The 19066-nt window shown below is 50.5% G+C and overlaps 6 protein-coding genes across 6 annotated transcripts; 2 read left to right on the plus strand and 4 right to left on the minus strand.

The window, feature by feature from the left end:
- Window positions 1–181: 181 nt before the first annotated feature.
- Z518_05268 (uncharacterized protein) lies at window positions 182–1262 on the minus strand (the record flags this gene model as incomplete). Its single annotated transcript, XM_013416082.1, has 2 exons — window positions 182–947; window positions 1015–1262. 2 exons carry the CDS (start codon window positions 1260–1262, stop codon window positions 182–184), a joined length of 1014 nt encoding a protein of 337 aa, XP_013271536.1.
- Window positions 1263–1674: 412 nt separating this feature from the next.
- Window positions 1675–2415, minus strand: Z518_05269 (uncharacterized protein; the record flags this gene model as incomplete). The annotated part of the gene is made up of 3 exons (XM_013416083.1): window positions 1675–2206; window positions 2259–2302; window positions 2353–2415. The coding sequence occupies 3 exons, from the start codon at window positions 2413–2415 to the stop codon at window positions 1675–1677; spliced, it is 639 nt and encodes a 212-aa protein (XP_013271537.1).
- Window positions 2416–2799: 384 nt separating this feature from the next.
- On the plus strand, window positions 2800–5310 carry Z518_05270 (uncharacterized protein; the record flags this gene model as incomplete). Its single annotated transcript, XM_013416084.1, has 1 exon — window positions 2800–5310. One exon carries the CDS (start codon window positions 2800–2802, stop codon window positions 5308–5310), a length of 2511 nt encoding a protein of 836 aa, XP_013271538.1.
- Window positions 5311–6602: 1292 nt separating this feature from the next.
- Z518_05271 (uncharacterized protein) lies at window positions 6603–7975 on the minus strand (the record flags this gene model as incomplete). Its single annotated transcript, XM_013416085.1, has 2 exons — window positions 6603–7343; window positions 7397–7975. The coding sequence occupies 2 exons, from the start codon at window positions 7973–7975 to the stop codon at window positions 6603–6605; spliced, it is 1320 nt and encodes a 439-aa protein (XP_013271539.1).
- Window positions 7976–12510: 4535 nt separating this feature from the next.
- Z518_05272 (uncharacterized protein) lies at window positions 12511–14868 on the plus strand (the record flags this gene model as incomplete). The annotated part of the gene is made up of 1 exon (XM_013416086.1): window positions 12511–14868. One exon carries the CDS (start codon window positions 12511–12513, stop codon window positions 14866–14868), a length of 2358 nt encoding a protein of 785 aa, XP_013271540.1.
- A 1248-nt stretch (window positions 14869–16116) lies between these two features.
- Window positions 16117–18249, minus strand: Z518_05273 (NADPH-cytochrome P450 reductase; the record flags this gene model as incomplete). The annotated part of the gene is made up of 2 exons (XM_013416087.1): window positions 16117–16413; window positions 16471–18249. 2 exons carry the CDS (start codon window positions 18247–18249, stop codon window positions 16117–16119), a joined length of 2076 nt encoding a protein of 691 aa, XP_013271541.1.
- Between the last annotated feature and the right edge of the window lie 817 nt (window positions 18250–19066).

Raw genomic sequence — 19066 nt, forward strand, 5'->3', positions numbered from 1 at the left:
AGCCGACAATAAAGCCAACGGAGGGCAAGAGAAGGCGGGACTAAATCCCCTTCCTCCTCGTACGGGTTTCCGCAACTGAATGTGATGCTATGCATGCTAGATGTCTAAGTTCCAATGTCAAAAAAAGGCTGCGACCCCAGTCGTTAATGCAGCCGAGGCAGTCAATCGCTGGCATCGCTCTTTACTCTCTCCCAAGTCTTTCACCTTCATCTTGAGTCATTTCAAAAGCCGGTCGAAAACACTCTTTCCCATTCTCATCGAAATACTTCAACTTTGGATTTTTCAAAGTATCGTTAACTCCTCCCAAACTCGTGTACCCTTCATCATATATCGTGCAGTACTTGAGAGGCCCGCCGGTAATTGGGTCTTTGAGGTGTGGCGAGCGCAAGAAACACCAAATTTCCGATAAATGCCAATCAATGATGGGGTGAATACGCATAAACGCCGGCCAATTGTGGTCGGTGGGATCGAAATGTGTTAGATGTTCGCCGTGGGGATCTGTACGTCTTGTACCGACACATATCGCCTTTATGGAAGGATGTGAGGACAGATAGATCGCGAATGCGTCCCGGAATGAGACTATAGGTTTTGTTGTTGTAGTGGCGCCAGTGCCATCGATGGCTTTGCTGAGCTGTTGGATCGGTGCTGTCAATGGAGGATTGGAGTGAGATTTTTCCTTCTTTCTCGGTCCAGGGTTTGTGGATATATGCGTCAGGTCGAGATGGTAGAGTCTAGAAGAATACTCGACGAAGCTGGAGACCGCGGGAAACGGGTCTGGAGGTTTGGCATATATGGAGGGAATGGATTTGGGAAAGGGAGGAGGTTCGGGTTCGTCTTTTCGTCGGTTCTTGGGCTGTGCGAAGTGTGTGTGAAGAACAGTGAGATATAGAATCAAAAGAACGAGACAGTCTTTTCCTCCATTGTAGGAGAGTGAGACTGAGTCAAACCTGCGAGCAGAATAGCAGTGTCAGATCATAATCGCTTTGCGACATGTTGCGAGGTTGTCTCACTCACTCATAGTCTTGAAGAGCCTTTTCTATGACATCCAGAGCTATTCTAGTCTGCTCTTGTGTTCGTTTCGTCACCTTGTCCGGGGCGGCGGCTGACAGGAATGAAGATACTTGAGAATGGAGAACGGCGCAGACATCTTGTAAGGAGAAGGTCGCGAGGGAGGGGTAAGAAGATACATCTGCTTCTCCATGACCGGCGCTGAGAGTGCCATTGGTCATGGGGGCATTGGGCGGCAGCGATGTAGGACTCATGTCTCTGAGAAGAAGGGTGAGGGAGAGAGAGAGTGGAAGAGAGAATGCGACAGAAAAGATCTCAGCAAAAGTCGGAGAAAGCCAAATGTAAGTTGTGTGGGGAATCCCTGACAAGCCGAGATACGACATCATCCATTCTCCCCCGTCGTTGACCGAAGCAAATGGAATGTCTGTCTTAACCGAGACGTGTACAAATAAATTCTGTCAGGGCGCTGGTTGCTGTTCGCGAATCACGGCAAATACAATGAATGGGAAGTCATAATCATTCCTGTATGGCTCTATCTTCCTTCCCCCCAATCCCAATCTGAACAAAACCGGATTGGGCGAATGAATACCGAGTACAAGGCTCGGTAGGGATCCCTTCTTGTCCCAGTCTATGTACACAAAACCCCCTCTCCCTAGTCGCAAAAGATCAACCAAGGACTTTCATCTTCTTTTTCTTTTTTTGTTCTTCTCCTTTCTTCACGCCTTTCTGGAACTCACGCCAACTTCCGATGCGTTGGTCCCTCGTCTCCTCCCATTGCTTCTCGTGCTCTCGTTTTCGTTTCCTCTCTTCAATTTCCGCATCTTCCTTGGCCTTTTCTCGACCCTCCTCTTGCATTTTAGCCTTCAACTGCCGTCTCCTTCTTGCTTCTGCTTCCACCAACACTTCCACCGTCTTTTTCCTCCATTCCTTCTTGAATTCTTCTGTTTGCAATTCTTCTGAGTCGACGTTGTACTTGTGTTGTCGCATGAGCAATTGTCTGGCGTCTGCGATACATTCATCGAGATGTTGACGTTGCTTCTCATCAAGTAGGGCCGTTTGCGCTTTCTTGAGCCGGTCAAATGCTTCGGGAGCTTGAGGATTCTTGGTCTTGTCCGGATGGATTAGTAGAGACTTCTTGCGGTAAACGATCTTGATGTCTGATTCAGGAACTCCAGGTTGGAGGTCTAGTACTGCGTAGCTGTCAAGATGTCAGGATGTTGAATCGCGAGGAATGGGGTGAAGGGACTTACGCATCAAGTCTGAAGGCGTTGAGGATTCGATCAATCTCGGCATCCTGGCTGATAGATTAGAGCAGTCATTCATCTAAGACATAAAGGTGCGCACCTTGTCATATTCCTTTGCTTCCTTTTCAAGCGCATCAAGAGCATCGGACTCGTCATTAGCCATGGCGGGCTGATAGTTTGTCTCTTACCAAATGACTGTGAACGGCTTCACTTCCGGTAAGCAAATTACAAGTCAATAATGAAACCGGTGATTAGATAAAAAAAGACAAATTGTCTTGCGATAGAATCATCGACAACAGTCACAGACTTGGGCAACCCGACAGGAGGGAACGCAAAGCGGAGCGTTGAGCCCCAGAAGGTCGATAGCAGAAGGGAGCCTCGTAGGACGATGACGGAAGGTTTGCCGATTTCCGTCTGACGAGGCTCTGCCGATATCGATAAAGAATTCGGTCACATGATCAGCTCGCGCTCGCAACTTTTTTCTCGGCCACAACGAACGAAACTCGAAGGTTTCTGGATTGTGAGAACGGTCTACAACTCCAACACCATGGAGCCCCCGGGGCGCCGGAAGGGGGGGCGAGGGCCAATGAAGGACTTTCGAAGGCTGCGGACTCTCAAACGCAAGAGAGAAGCAGAAGACCTAGACCTTCTCTCACGAAGAGTCACCGACCTCGATCCTAAATCTTCAACCGTGCTAGAGAATTTCACAGATCTACCACTTTCCACAGCTACGCAGGATGGACTCTCTGCTTGCCATTTCAAGACTTTGACAACCATACAAAGCAGGACTATACCTTTGGCATTGAAGGAATTTGACATCCTCGGAGCAGCGAAGACCGGCTCAGGAAAAACACTCGCATTCCTTGTGCCAGTCTTGGAGAATCTACGCCGCAAGAGATGGACCGAATTCGATGGCCTGGGCGCTCTCATCCTCTCCCCCACTCGAGAACTGGCAATTCAGACCTTCGAAGTCCTTCGCAAAGTCGGTCGAAATCACACTTTCTCCGCTGGATTGGTCATTGGAGGGAAGAGCTTGCGGGAGGAACGTGAGCGACTTGGACGGATGAACATTTTAGTCGCTACGCCAGGGAGAATGCTACAGCATATGGATCAAACGGCCAACCTAGACATTGGAAATCTGCAAATGCTGGTGTTAGACGAGGCTGACCGAATCATGGACATGGGGTTCCGACAGACCATCGATGCGCTCATTGAACACCTTCCCCCGGAGAGGCAAACGCTGATGTTCAGCGCCACTCAAACCAAAAAGGTGTCTGACCTAGCTAGGCTTAGTCTGAAAGAACCAGAATTCGTGTCCGTTCATGAAGCAGCAGACAGCGCAACACCATCGACACTGCAGCAAAATTATGTCGTTACTCCCTTGCCCGAAAAACTAGATACATTATGGTCCTTCATCCGGGCCAACGTAAAGAAGAAGATTTTGGTATTCTTGAGCAGTGGCAAGCAAGTCCGCTTCGTCTACGAAGCATTCCGTCATCTCCAACCTGGTATTCCATTACTGCACCTGCACGGCCGGCAAAAACAAACCGCACGCCTAGATATTACAACAAAGTTTTCCAATAGCAAATATGCTTGCCTATTCTCCACGGACGTCGCAGCAAGAGGCCTGGATTTTCCTTCTGTCGACTGGGTTGTCCAAGTCGACTGTCCCGAAGATCCTGACACGTACATCCATCGAGTCGGCCGCACAGCACGATTCGAGCACGACGGTCGAGCCGTACTGTTCCTGGATCCGAGCGAAGAAGAAGGCCTGCTCAAATCCCTAGAGAAGAAAAAGGTTAACCTGGAGAAAATCAACGTCCGTCAAAAGAAGATGCAACTAACCATCCGCAACCAGCTTCAGAACTTGTGCTTCAAAGATCCAGAATTGAAATATCTAGGACAAAAGGCGTTCGTCAGCTACGTCCGCAGCGTACACATTCAGAAGGACAAAGAGATTTTCAATTTGAAGAAATTAGACCTTGAAGCCTTTGCAGCAAGTCTGGGACTTCCAGGAGCACCACGAGTCAAGTTCGTTAAGGGCGAGGACGCAAAGGCAAGGAAGAATGCGCCGAGACAACTCCTCGCTACGCTGGAGAGTGATGGCAGTGACGCCGATGGAGAGAAGCCAAAAGAAAAACAGAAACAGAGAAATGGCGGAGTCCGAACAAGATATGATCGCATGTTTGAGAGGCGCAATCAAGACGTCCTGGCAGACCATTACACAAAACTAATCGAAGATGACGACGATGACGACGAGACCGAAGGAGAGAGCAAAGCAGCACCGGACGCAGACGACGAAGAAACCAACTTTCTTTCGGTAAAACGACGCTTTGAGGCCGGCGACTCGGCCCTCTCCCGCTCTTCTTCTCCCTGCCCTTCTCGTTCCTCCAGAGATCCCGGACCAGACCTTGCGCACCGCGAAATAAAAACGCTCCGGCTCTCCAACAACCCTACCACTGTTCCCTTGACCGTCGACTCGCACCGACGCGAAAAACTCCTCAAATCAAAAAAGAAACTTCTCAAATACAAAGGTCGCGGGGCCCACCTCACCTTCGATTCGGACAGCGACACGCCCCGCGACCGTCAAGCATATCGGGACGAAAACACATTCACGGCCAGTGGGAAGGAAGGTGCTGAAGAGGAGAGGCGCGCATTTCTGCGAAGAGAAACAGAGCGGGCGAAGGTCATGGATGAAGAAGACAAAATCCTCGCGAAGCAGAAGAGGAAGGAGAAGAAAGAAAGGAGGAAAGAACGTGAACGGGAGAGGCAGCGGTGGGAAGATGACGAGGATGGGGACGATGACGTCGGTGTGCAGCTCGTGCCATACTCCATGGACGAGGACGACGCGCGAGACAGGGAGAGAGAAGAACCAGACCGCCAAGGCAATTCGCGGCCGAAGAAATGGTTCCAATACGATTCATCCGACAACAACGACGACCGACAAGGACGCCTAAGTAAGAAACAGAAGAAGAAACACCATGTGGACGAACAATCGCAGCCGCGGACACTCGAGGATCTTGAGGCCTTAGCATCTGGCTTACTCGCGACGGGTTGAGCTGAATGCCTATCTCTATTTCTATATCCAGGCCAGTGTCAATGTCCTACAAGAGACACAAGATAGATACTAGGACGGTTGCCGCAATACATAGGTTCCATGACATAAGTTCGTGCGTAGTGTGTACCAGTACCTCTGCAGCAGCAAAAGCGGTAGACAAATTATGTACCAATACGGATTCCATGCGCTTGGCCGATTCATTAATTATCATTGATTAACACATATGAAATTAGTTGGTTCGATTGATTCACAGGGTATTTGATATATTCCTAGCCAGAGCAATAGGAGTTGATATGCTACGCACCCTGCTCGTAACCCAAGATCCCCACTGAACTTTCATTCCCATTTCCGTATCGAGGTGAAGGTGAAAGTGAAAGCCGGCCGTACAAATCTGATTCTCTTTGGCAAAATCACATCCCGTTTCCATCACCTGTCGGCCTAAATGCCAACAGGCTCTTGCTTCTTCAGAAATTGCATAGCATATCCATCAACGATTCATTTGCGCATGCACTGCCGTCTCCGTTCTTTTCTTTCCAAAGCCAAAGCCACAATCTCTCTTCTCCTATTCCCCTTGCCTCTCGCGCCGATACTCCGAGGTCGCTCTCCAGGGCACAAATCAGCCATAATGGGAACAAAGGAAAACCGTCCGATTTCCAAGCAGTGTAAAAATAATAGTAGCTGTGACACGGGATGTTCGGGTCGGGAGGAAAGAGGGATTTAATCATCAGAATCATTTGACGTGTCTTTCCTTGTCGGAATTTTGTGAGAAAAATCGAGATTGTCCTGTTTACCATCTCGATCAAAATATCGGCCGTATGCTCTCTCCAACACCAATATACCATAAACCTCATCGAAATGAAATATGTGCATTGAGAAGAAGCGTCGCCTGACTTGACAAGTATAGCCAGAAAGAAGCCGTTCAGCTGGGTTTCTCCAAAAAGCCAATTGCCTCTTCGGTCCCATCGATGCCAGAAGTGAGAATGCCTCCTGACCATAGCTCGCGTCCATGCGCCGTTAGAAAATAAAGGTAGCTGTTCTGACCAAAAAGTCATCCTTGTGTCCAGCACGGGAGAAACTTGTTGACAGGAAAAGAAAAAATTTGTTGTACAGAATATTGGAATGAGGTATGCCGTATCAAGGGAAAAAAAAAAAAAAAATCACAAAGGTCGTTTCCCGGCGTTCATTGCTTCATCAACAGAGGAACGCTTTTCGTTAATAAGCGTCACCAAGAAAGGTTTCAGGCTTGGAAATGGCTCTCATCGAGTCTCCATCAGGAGAAGCCCGCATTTAACTCACTCCCGAGGTCCGAGAATGCCTTGAATATCCATCTTGGGACGCTTAGGGTCAGGCTCTTTTGTTCCATCATCTCTGCTCTCTTGATCTGTGCGAGGAGATTCCTGAGTGTGCTGTGGCGGCTGCTGTGCGATAGCCGGGTCAATTGGCCCAGGAGGAGATCGTCGAATAGGTGGTAGCTGAAGAGCCGATGGACTTTGTAAAGGTGGTAGCGATTCGGTTGGAAGTGATGATGGCGTAGGCCGACGTGGAAAGATGGGATTGGAGTAAGGCAATTGAGATGGAGGTCCCATCTGCCCTTGAGGTGGATAGGTATAACCACCTGTGTACGAAGTAATCGACCTTATTGAAGCCTCCGACTGAGCTGGACTGTAAGATGAAGGCGATTGTGCTGAAAGGGGCGTAGGGCCAGTTTGATATTGGCGGGAGGACGGTACAAAGGTCCCTGCCGCGGTCTCGCTGCTTGGAGAAATAGACGGTTGAGCGTACATCGACTGAAATGGCGGACCTCTCACTTGAGATCGAGTCGGATCATATGCCTGCAGAGGTCTGAAATTACGCTGATATCCCGAAGATTGTATATAACTCGACGGATCTGATCCTGGGATCCTTCTCAGCGGATCTCCGAGTGAAGCCGACATGGGACTCAAAGCAGATTCAAACGGTCGTCTGGCAGAAGGATCCTCTGGTTTGAGAGGAGGACGGCCTCTCTTCTTGTGTTCCACATCAACGCAAGTGTCCTACGCATGATTAGTCCTTTTGACTGCGTTCAAAATCCCCACATGATACCTACTTCTTTGCCGCTCTGGACACATCTCCGGCATGGACGTTCATTATCACACCTCAGATGCTTCTTTTTGCAGTTGATACAGGCTGAGGCAACATGCGGCTTCGGTTTTCGTGTCGCGCGCGGAGAAATAGGGCTCAGCGCATATCGAGGCTCTGGACGGCTGACGGAGGTTCCCGGTTGGCTTGAAGCGGATGGATACGACGCTGGGGGTGGATAGTTCGGACCATATAGACCAGGCTGAACGACCAATTCAGCGAGGGTCTCACCACCTCTTCCTTGCGCACCCAGTCTTGGTGCAGTATGTTCCAAGGGGGTTATGGGTGAAGTGGCGACCGCGGTAGTGCTCGTTGGAGGGGTATGAGATCGTTTCCTTCTGCGACCAGCAATCTGTGGTGGTTCCGTGGGTGGCTCCGGTGGGGGAGAACCGGACATGGGAGGTGTAGGAATAGATGCCCAGACGGGCGCAGCGATTGGCTTCGGCAAAGTGAGGTCGACGGTGAATCTTGAGCTGTCGATACTAGACCGATGTTTCTTGAAAGACGAGCAAAAGGGAGGGAACTGAGGCGGACGTGAATGCGGCATCAGGGTTATCCGAATGACGGCAAAATCAAGATCACAGAGACGGTCTCCTCCAGGACAAATCCCCCAATTCGAAGGCAGCCTAAAGCTGGAAAAGTGAAGCTATCTTCAGAGACGTCTGTGCTCAGAAGTCTGGTATGTGCAAACACTCGCGAGGCCAAAGTCAAAGTCAGTGAGCATCGACCATGTCCCGACAGTACTTCCGACGCTTATTTAGGTGTCCGTGCAAGTGCCTGGGAACTTGTCAGAGATGTGCACCGGAGCCCAATGAATCTAACCAGAAGTTGGGTACAACATGTGAGAAAGGGTTGTGCGCCATACCTGACCACGATATCTTCCGGCCCCAAATTTCATATACGACCAATATTGACCCAAACAGAGAAAAATAAATCGAATTAAAATCAACCCGGGCGGCAAGTTCAAACATAGAATGATGGACGTTGGAAGATTGATGTCGTCGGGCTTGCAAAACGAAGGTGCGATCAATATCTGGAGGGGAAATGCTTCGAGAAAGAGCGACTGGATTTGGTCCTGGTATGTTCGGAGCAAGCTGAAGCAGAAACCAGCCTTTTCAAAGTCATAACAGAACAGTCATTGGACTCCAAAGAACAAGACTCGAGAGCGAAAGGCCAAGGGACTCGTAGGAGTTTCCGTTCTTCCGCATGCAAGGGCCGCTTTTTGGGGTCATGCAGATGGTCGGGCAGGAATCTGAAATGCGCAAAAATTTCCTCATGTTCGTGATCATGGGCGGCGATCTGCCTCTGTTGAAGGGCAGAATATTGGTCCAATAGTCCCGTTTTCCAGCTCCACATCGGTATGTATGCAGAGCCCAGGGATCCATGAAGGAGCTGAAGAATACAGGACGCATTATTAGACTTCGCGCGTCTGACGGACACTTGGCCCTATTTTCCCGCGGTCAATTGCGACATACTACAATCCACACAAGCGACTGGCAGCCTGGCGTGGATGAGGTTTCGCCGCTCGCGAGCATGGGTGTGCATTCGCAGCTCGGTAGTACGAGATGGTGGTGTCTCGGCAAGCCAACGACGCGATGGCACCAGCCACAATCCGTCCCAGGACTTTGTTGGATGGGCACTGGGACCACTTCGAGCAGAGATGATCTTGTCTGATTTCGGAGTTTCGGCTCTTGCGCCAACGACCACTGGCCGCAGGCCATCCTGACGAGAATCAGGACTCAGACACGACCGAGCAATCAGGCATAATAACTTCAGTAAGCTTTTGCCAGGACGGACCCGATGGATCACCAGTCTCCAGCGCGGGTCGATTCTTGCATTCGACCCCGGTATTCCTAAAAGGATGCCAATGAAGACCTTCAGGCTCCGGTGTGCCCAAGGCTTCAAGGTTCTCACCATTGGCCGGACTCGTTCTCTATTGGGGAAGGTTGTTGACGAGGCCGACCGTTGAGAACGGACATTTCATTGCTGCCACATGGAGAGACAAAAACATGACAGGGTACTGCCCAAATGAGACGGCTCTTCTCCTCTGATTCAGGCCTCCCTTGAGAAGAGTCCAAGATGTGTATAACGCCCGTGGTCGACAGGGCCACCGACCGGAAGGCTTGAATGTTTCTATCCGTACTTTCTTGCTATTTACACGATCCAAGAAGTGACTACTCGCATGAGTTCGGAGATGTGAAGGTCGTTCTTTCAATCTCGTGAGTTAACCGGCGGGCTGCATTCACCAGAAATAGTCAATTCCTTGTCTGACTGATGGCGAACTGGGAACCTCCGCGGTGGGCTCCTAGTCCCACAAAATCCTACAGCTTCTGAACCAGTGGCAATGACATTGGTCGTGGTGTCAGGCGTCGGGCAGTCGGGGCAGGATGTATTGAACGGAGACATGGCGTCTGGCAAGGTCGATGTCGTTGACTTCCCGTGACCAGCGCGAGCCGGATTAAAGCATGGAATTTGGAGAGGCGCAATCGATAAGGAGAATTTCCCTTCCCCTTCTCTCAGTCCGAAAGGAGAATAGCTGCTGAGAAGACGCCCTGGTGAGCGAAACCCTTGTGGCACAAACCCTGGGGGGTCCCCTGGATCAGCACCGCTGGTGATGTCTTGTAAACATATACTGTACTGGCCTCGCCATTCGTTACGTTTGGTTTAGCTAGCCTTGCGACCGGGTGCCAGAAATTACTGGTAGCATGCCGTGTCCCTAGATGTTCCTCAGCTAGACCAGGGCCTCGGACCTTATCGAGTTATCCGAAGACCGGTGTGTGCTCCTGTTGGTCAATATTTCTACACTGGTTTCTCGCTTGATGCTGGTTTAGCAATCCTCCGGCTGGGGAGGCTGCCGGGGAGCTCTTTTTTTCCCAGGATACCTGGAGGGTGGTCTGTGAATGGGCTGCTTTCTTTTCATTGTTTGTTCCATAAATAAATTTTACTCGACATCTGTCAGGCGAATGGCCGTCAGCGTTTTGCCGGAATGAGCCCAAGAGTTCATGCCACCACCTGGATTGAACTTTATGGGACGAGGTCGGAGAATGATACTTGGCTCCTTTGTGATTCATCGTGCGGGAATGGTCTCGCTGAAGGCGGAAGAGCCATCTGACAAGTAATCTTGAAAGACGTAAGCCATGCGACGTGGGCAAGCCCCAATTTGGCATTTGGGATATGATCCATGTCTCTTTCGGTTGACTGTGATCTCATTTGTGTTCGATAGTGGACGGCGCGGAGAAAGGGCGCCGTCGGGCACTATTGACTCCTGGGGGGACAGATCATCGGGAGCTTCCCAAGACGGCCGGTTGGTGGGCTGGTATAGGCAGCGCCCAGGCTGTGGTTTGACACAAACAGGCGAGAAATCAAAAAAGGATCGATCCGAGCTGCATCCATCTTGATTTTATTCTCCGCGAAGACAAAAAGGAAAATGCTCATGGGCTCGTACGCTAGGTAGCGTGGGAGATAGCCGGCCAAAGGCGGGAGGAAAATTATTTTGTTTTGATTTCTCGTTTCCCTTTCGCACAGGAGTGTTCTTGATTCAGCGATTGAACCAGACATGGCCCATTCCGAGATTTCAACCCCCATCAATTTCGGAGCTCATGCAAGTCATGAAGGCACCATTGAATTTTAGAAGCAAATTCCAACGTTGGAAAACTTTGTGTGGTGCCCCGGTCCCTGGCCGGCATCGTTCGGGGATCTTCGCAGTGAGTGCGCTGCGCCTGAGCCACAGAAGCCCAGTCCCAACTTTCGAGTTCCCCGAATCTAGGGGGAAATGTGGCAGTGGCGCTAACCTTGTCGACAACGGGAGCTGGCGGTTCAGGGTGTGGCGACACTATTTTATTCTAGTTTTACGCCTCTCAAGCCTCCAAACTCCCCCTTGGTGAAAAACCGCGTGGAACCCATGTTGAGCTGATTAGGGTAAGGCCGGTCCTTCTTTGAGACAGTGTCACCGTAATCACTCTCGAGGCGCAATGAGATTTTGTATAACCCGGTTTTAGGATATTGGAGGTCCACCCTCGTTCATCTGTTTCTGTATTCTTTGAGGTGGCCTTCTAGCGGATTTGCCATGTTGACCTGCGGCCGTTTAACCTCGCCGGATCGGATACGTCGAAGGATTTTGACGTTGTCGATGGCAAGGCGTTCAGTGGATTCTGGAGACTAAAGACGCCACCTCGTCAGTCCATCACCAAAGACGGGGAAAAAGAAAACATGACGCAGGTGTGACCACAGGGCTGGGGAAAACGGAGCAAGGGAAGATTAGGGTCACTAGACTTTGCAGGTTGTAAGATGACCAATTTCTACAGGAGATTTGAAATCCCTTCCCCCCAAGCAGGACAACGTGGTCAATGATTAATATCGTGATGATCCTCCTCTTTATTCGGCCAAACTACTGTCAACAAGCACAGCTGATCTACAGGCTTGAATTCGCCCGACACCATTCAGTCAAGTGGTAGAGGTTCGGCCTGCCTATGCATTGATTGATTATGTGCGAACATTGGGACTTGATGATCTTGAAACTCCAGCTTCTTGCTTGCTTCTGCGGAAACAGCTTCTTTTCCTACCCAGGATCAAAGTCTTCCTCTTGCCGGAGTTCTCGCGCCCTAATAGATTGGCCAGCAGGGAAATGGCCTTGTAATAAGACCGAAGCTGAACAGAGGGTCACATTCACAAGGGAGACATGACCAGATTTCTACTGCATTTAGATACATTTTCTCCATTTGAAAGGACAGGAAGAAGCAGTCAAAGGTGAATTTTGAGAAGGAGCCAAGCCTGCCGCTCTTCAACAGTCGGCCTCCTCCCAATAGCAGCACCATCTTTCAACGAGGTCAAGATCCAGCCGCGGGACAGATTTCTGCCTCAACAACAATCTTTCGTGCGTCTATGACTACTGTTTGCATTGTAAAGCCCACTACTGCTACTTCTTCAGTCCAGCGACAACCATCTAGTCGCATCTCCAGAGATCATCCCGTGTCGTATGCGACCGGGTATTTGTACACCATATCAATCTTGCTCATCCATCCCCGTTCAATTCTTCATTTCTGGCACTTCGGAATAGCCAGACAGCCAAGATCTGTAAACACCATGAGTTCGACCACCATTTCACCGGACGATCCTCTCGTCTCAGCATTGCCGCCAGCTACAGACTACATGACATACTTGACCTTGCTGGAGTACCAACTGACCCCTCAAAATCTCCCTACTCTGAACAGACTACTTAGTGAAGACGAGGGTAAACTGGCCGAAGAAATTGGATGGGATCTCCTGAAGCTCCTTCTCCCGATGATGAGCGATTGCCCCGATGAGGCCAATCAATGTTTGGAAATTGTTGCACGAAGAGGAAATCCGCGAGAGGTGGTCGTCCGTGTAGCCGAAGAGCTGGAGAAGTTAGGTGACGAAGTCGAAGATGACGATGACGACTTCAGCCAAGGAGATGGGGAGGATGCACTCCCAACCTTTGCCGGCGAAGCGCCGCGTGTTCACCTAGGAAATATGACTCTCGAAGGTATGCCGGAAGTCACCCAACCCTCTGGGAGCTCTCCTGTTCAGAAAGATGATGATCTGGGTTCAAGCAAACGGTCACCTCCACTCAGGTCGTTGAAACTACGGGCATTGTTGGATATGCTTGGCCTTCTTCATCCAAGGATCAAGACACAATTTCCCAGCCGATTTCTCGCGACTTCTTTACCCGCGGCATTAGGTGCATACCGACAAGTTTCCATCTCGGCGGCAACTACGTCTTCCTTTCTGACCATGTTGGAAAGGCTAGCAGGAAAGCAACGTCCTCCTCTTCCTCCCCGAATAAGCAGTGGCCAGACTGTGACATCCTCATCTGGTCCAGCTCAAAATGGAGCTACTTCGACCGCTCTCTTACCGGACCCCGAGGCGAAAGCGGAAGAGCAGGAAACAGGTGTCAAGGAACCCTCGGAAGAAGAAAAAGCGATCATCTTTCGACTTCTTGCCGCAGTCATCCTGGAAGTGTTGGACGAATACTTGTCATCTCTCTCATCGCGAGAACACCCGTGCATGTCTTGGACATCTCGTCTACGAGAGCAGCTCCAGCCTCAGAGAATATGGCCTGGGAGGCCAGCTGAAACTCAATTGTGGGAAGAAACAGGAGAATTGAAGGAACGGACCGCTCTCCTGGCGAGATTTCATAAGTTGAGCGAGGCGCTGCATCTCGATGCGGGAATGGAGATCAAGAAACTTCTCCACGACGAAGATGAGCCCGAAGAGCCAGAAGAAGAAGAGGAAGAAGCGTCAGAGTACCCAACATCGCCTTCTCAAATTCCGTTCCCTCGAGCAGGAGTCATCTTCCTTCATGCCTACGAAGCCTATCTTCAAAGGACCGACTACTCGCCACGGCTCTCCACTACCGAACTCACCAAACTGATCGCGCATTCATTTCCCCTCTCGGCAACACCTTCTATCCCCTCCCCAGCTCTACAAGACTCATTGCTCAGCCTTCTGTACCGCCATACACTCTCGAATCAACCAACAGAAAGTCAACCCTCGCCGGCGAAATTCCTTCTCCTTTTAAGCACTCTTACTCAGCTATTCACCATCACTCCTTGGACTCACCTCCGCGACTCCGCGCACCATATTTCCACCAAATTGTTACATGCATATCCGGATACCGAGGTTCGACTGCGTGTGATCTCACAGACGCTCGATGGCAGCACACTGAGCACCAACTGGGCTGAGATTGAAGATGAACCGGACCCGGAGCCGGGAATTGACGAAGAAACGGGCCTCGCACGAAGTACATCTGCACTGCAGCCCCATCCAATCCCGCTTGCGCCGCCGCAGCAACTGGGGGCGTTGAAAGCGGTGGGCGTGGATTGGTTGAAGGATGAGTGTGCGGCCTGGATTCGTGCAAATGCCCCAGATAAAGAAGCGAGGGCGCCGGGCGAATCCCAAGGCCTCAATCCATCCATTCTCACGCCGACGGTCCACTCAGAAGTTCAGCGCGAGGATAACGGTATCGATACGTCTTCGCTACTGGATCTGCTCTTTCCAAAAGATCTGCCCACGTTGCTGCCGGGGACAGCCACGACACCATCAGCATCGATTCCAGCCTCGCATTCTGATCCGGGTCTCGACGAGCCCGACACCATGTCCTCCTTCCTCCTCGATATCCCTTATTTCATCTCCACCCTGAACCTGCTCTGCGTTGTTCTTCCCCACCTACCTCATGGCTCTTCTTCCTCGTCCATAGGTCTCACCACTCGCATATCCTCACACATCAACTCCCTGACTTCATCATCAAAATTTCTTCTCTCAATACTTCAGCACACCACGTCATCTTCGCCCAAGGATCGAGACGTTGGGGACGACGGCGACGCAGTCTTGGCTGAGAGTCGCGCCGATATCTTTGCGCTGGAAGACGCATGTATGCGGGCCACGGCGGCGTTGGAGCGGAGAAAAGACACAACTTCATAAGATTCAATCTGGGGAACAACTAAAGATATATGTGACCAGGTAGACAGAGAAAGCATCTGGTAGTTGGTACATCCCTGGTTAGCGCGAGAGACAGAGATGCAGACGCCTTGGATAGGACGCATCTCCCAGGGTTATTCCCAGCAGTGAAGACTTTGCTTGTCTGTTGTTGCTTTTCTTGCCGATTCCAGAATGGACTCGAAGTGAGTCACTCACTGGTCGTCATGAGATGACACTGGCAGTCGAAGCTAAAAAGTTTTGAATACCGGTATCGATATCGTCGTTATGCACCTAATGAAATGACGTGAAGCTTGTGCTTGTCAGAATTGGAATGAATCCGTTTACCCTTTTGCCTTTTGTGGCACCCATAGTGAGAATACTCATGCCCTCAGAAGCCGGCGCGGATATGGAGACTTTCGAACGCCATTGATGAGATACCAGAACAACATTATAAAAAAATCCGTCCTAGTCAGGGTCAGTCGAAACAATAAGCGCACAGAAAGAAAGCAATGAATCGAGCCCGAAGAGCTTAAGATATCAAATACTTATGTTCATTTCTACCCTTCCTGCCCCTTGTGCGATTAGGTGTAAAACGTTTTCGACATTCTATTTCCTGGCTTGGAAAATAGGCTCAAAGACATCCCAGACCCAAATCCAAACCAGCCCAGATGATATATCCAATCCATTATGGGAAAAAAAGGGGGAGGGAGAAAAAGTGTCCGCTTCCGACCAAGAAGGGAAATTGAAAATTACCGGAGAACAACATCAACCAAGTTTCGCTGTGGCATGTCGACCGTAAATACCCGAATGTTCAGGTGAGGGAATTGTCGTCGACCCCACATGTCATGCCCGCCACCCCCAGTCGGAAGAGGTTTTTTTGGTGTGTGCGTGAGCGAGAATGGGAATGTTCTCCCGATTCCTCCCCCTACGGGTCACGCTTCCCTTTTCTTTTCCAGCAGACTTCCCCGTTGTTCGGACTTCCTCAGCGTCCAGCTCCAGAAATGCCCCGACAAATTCCCCAGAGTTCCCGCGCCAGAGTCAACAAGGTTTTTGGGTTTTCATCCGCCTGCATCCTCTTCGAGCGGAGTGCGCGGTCTTGATTTGGCTCAAGCTCAAACGTGATTCGCTTCGGATAGCAACCGGGTGGCAGAATGCGCCCTCACCCTCACCCTCGCCTCGCTCTTTTGCTGGAATCCCGACACATCCGATGCATGCCTCAACATGCGCATGTGATGAATCAATCATTCACCTTTACGACCAAACATCTTCTTGATAGACACCGCTGCTGCGCATGCTCTTGACCACTTGTTCTGCCTTCTTCTCGTCCACACCTCGTTCTGCGGCAATGATCTGTCCCAGAACGTCGTTGACTTCGCGGGCCATATGGGCAGCATCACCGCACACGTAGAAGTTGGCCTTTTGTTGCAGGAGATCATTGACAAGTTTGGCATTTTCTTTAATCAGATGTTGCACATACACCTTCTTTGATGTTTCTCGGGAAAAGGCATTGAAAATGGTCAGCTTGTCACCCAGGACCATCTTATATTCCTGCCAATTGTTTCGTTAATCATCAACTCCAATGCCGAAAAGATATAGAGTGCTTACCTCCCATTCTTCTTTGTAAAGCCAGTCCTCGGTGGACTTACGGCAGCCGTAGAAGAGAACTGTATGGCCAACATCTTCACCCTTTTTCACCAGTTCAGCACGTTCTTGGACAAAACCTCGGAATGGAGCAACCCCAGTTCCAGGACCGACCATAATGATTGGTTTGCTCGGGTTTGATGGCAGCTTAAAGTTGGAATGACGGACATGCACGGGAACATGAATTCCATCGTACTTGTTGCGAGGGCCGCTGATGGCGTAACTAAGACCATGAGGCGATGGGTCTGGGTCCCCATTTTGCTTTTGCTTCAAGGCCAGCAAGTAGTTGGTAGTGACACCTTTGACCACATGGCCTGCGCCGGGAATGCGAATCGATTCCACCACGGCCGTAATGGAGATCTTTTGCGGTTGGACGAGAGACGAAGACGAAATCGAGTAGTAACGAGGCTGGAGCTTGTTGAGGCCTTCGACGAGGCAAGAAAAGGGAACTGCGGACCACGGTTCGGAGCTCACCGCACCGACAGCTTGGGCAATGTTCATCATTTGTGAAGACACCTTCTCTTTGAAATAGTCCGCATCGGAACCCAATTTGGTCATCTCTTTCTTTGCTTCCTCATTCGGAGCGAACGCGGCCAAGGTGGCCATGAATTGACGAGAGACGGGGGCGCAGATCTCCATGTGATAACGGACGGCGGCATCGTAGGTGGTGGGGGTGGGGAATGGCACTTTGGCGGTAGGATCGAGTCCTTTCATGCTGATGACCGTGTGTCGCTTGTCTTCCAATCCAAAAGTCTTCATGAATCGATCCACTTCCATACCGGCATTGGTAGGCCACACGGCGATGTGATCACCGGTGGTGTAAGAGATGCCAGAACCAGAGATGTCCACGTCAATGTGCAGGCAGTTTCGGTCCTTAACAGTGAACAACTCTCTGGACTCGGCAATGGCAGCAATGAAGGGATTGTGCGCATTGTAGGGTCCCTTTTGGGCGTTCTCCAAGTGACTCTTGTTGGGTTCGCCCAAATAGACAACGTCACTTTCCGGCGATAGATCTTCTCGTTCGTCCACGCTGAAAACGGGTTCGTAGACGGCCTCGCGTTCTTCGAGACCCATCTTTTTGGCCAGGGCAGCCCACATGGGTTCTTTCCAGGCCAAAAAGTCTTCTTCCATAGTGCCAGCTCCGTCGTCTCCTTCACCGGCCTCACCAATCCTCTGGGCACCAAGTTTGGTCAAGGTCTTGTCCAGATTGCGCACCATCGAATTGTAGTGTTCGTACGTATTGTTACCCAACCCAAACGCAACGTATTTCAGATTGCCCAACGGCTTCTCATCAGACGATTCGGAGAAGGAAGGAGGATCGCCGTTGATGAATTCCCAGAACTCGACTGCGTTATCGGTGGGTTCACCCTCGCCGTAGGTGGCCATGACGAAGAAAGCAACTTTATCTTCAGGAAAAGTGTCGAGGTTTTCATAGTCGTAATCTTCCAGGTCTGCAGTCATGGTTTTCAGTCCGAATCGAGCATGCCCTTCTTTGGCAAGACGGGAGGCGTAATCTTCGGCAGTGCCGGTTTGAGAGCCGTAAAAAATGACACAGTTCTTGCCTGTTTCCTCCATCTTCTCTATGATATTTCGTGAGCCTTTCTTGGTGGCACTGCCATTGAGGGCAGAGGTGGCATAGGGATCTTTGGGAACACCCCAATAAGTGCCTTTGGTAAAGTAGGCAATGCTGCCCAGCAGGAGCAGGACGAGGACAATAACGTCCAAAGTATCGACTTGAGCCATGGTGGAGGACTGCACCGACTCAAAGGAGAGAAATAAGGAGGATCGAAGACTAAATAGCAGATTCAAAGTGCCCTCCGGCTTCGTTGAAGGATAGGAGACAAGCCCCCTTGAAAAATTTCAGGGACAATGTCTTTGTAGTGAGCAACTGAACAGCGTGGAGGTGGGATATTCGGGACCGCGCACTTATGTGGCCTGATGTGGCCAAGCTTACGGTGGGTTCGAGCCGATTCAAAGGAAACTAAAAAAAATTGAAAGCTGAAATTGTGCTTCGTTGTGGTTGAAGCCAATCGCTCGGGACCGTTGGGGGGTGGATGCGCCTACTGAGGAGAAGAATACAAAAGATACTTCTGTGTCAATGAGTGAGGCGCAGGTCTTAAAAGGTCAGAGTTCCAGCGCCCAAAGATGGAGGGTTGATTGTCGGTCGGCAATTCACCCACGTTTGCAGTGTGAGGGGCGAAAGACTGGCACTGGGGCCCTCGGAACAGAAGTTTCCAGAGTGTGGGAGGTACCCGGCAATCGTGACTACTTAGCAGATTGAACAAAGAACCCTTCGAGCCCATGCAAGCCGTTCGAATATCTGTTTTGACTATCTTCGTCTTAAAAACTCTAGCGTATCTTGTTATCTATCTGTTCTCGCCATTCGCTGGCTCAAGGTCCCTCTTGACGCTTGGGCAAACTTACAACTGCTTTGATAATGTCATAACACAGTCAGCGTCTCGCTCCTCACACAGCCCCTGCGGCTGATCGCGAAACCTTTCGTTCAGAGGGCATTTAACTTACTGTACGAGAACAAACACCGTCAATGCGGGCTCCTATC

The sequence above is a fragment of the Rhinocladiella mackenziei genome, assembly GCF_000835555.1.
Source record: "Rhinocladiella mackenziei CBS 650.93 unplaced genomic scaffold supercont1.4, whole genome shotgun sequence".
In the NCBI taxonomy this organism is placed as follows: Eukaryota; Fungi; Ascomycota; class Eurotiomycetes; order Chaetothyriales; family Herpotrichiellaceae; genus Rhinocladiella; species Rhinocladiella mackenziei.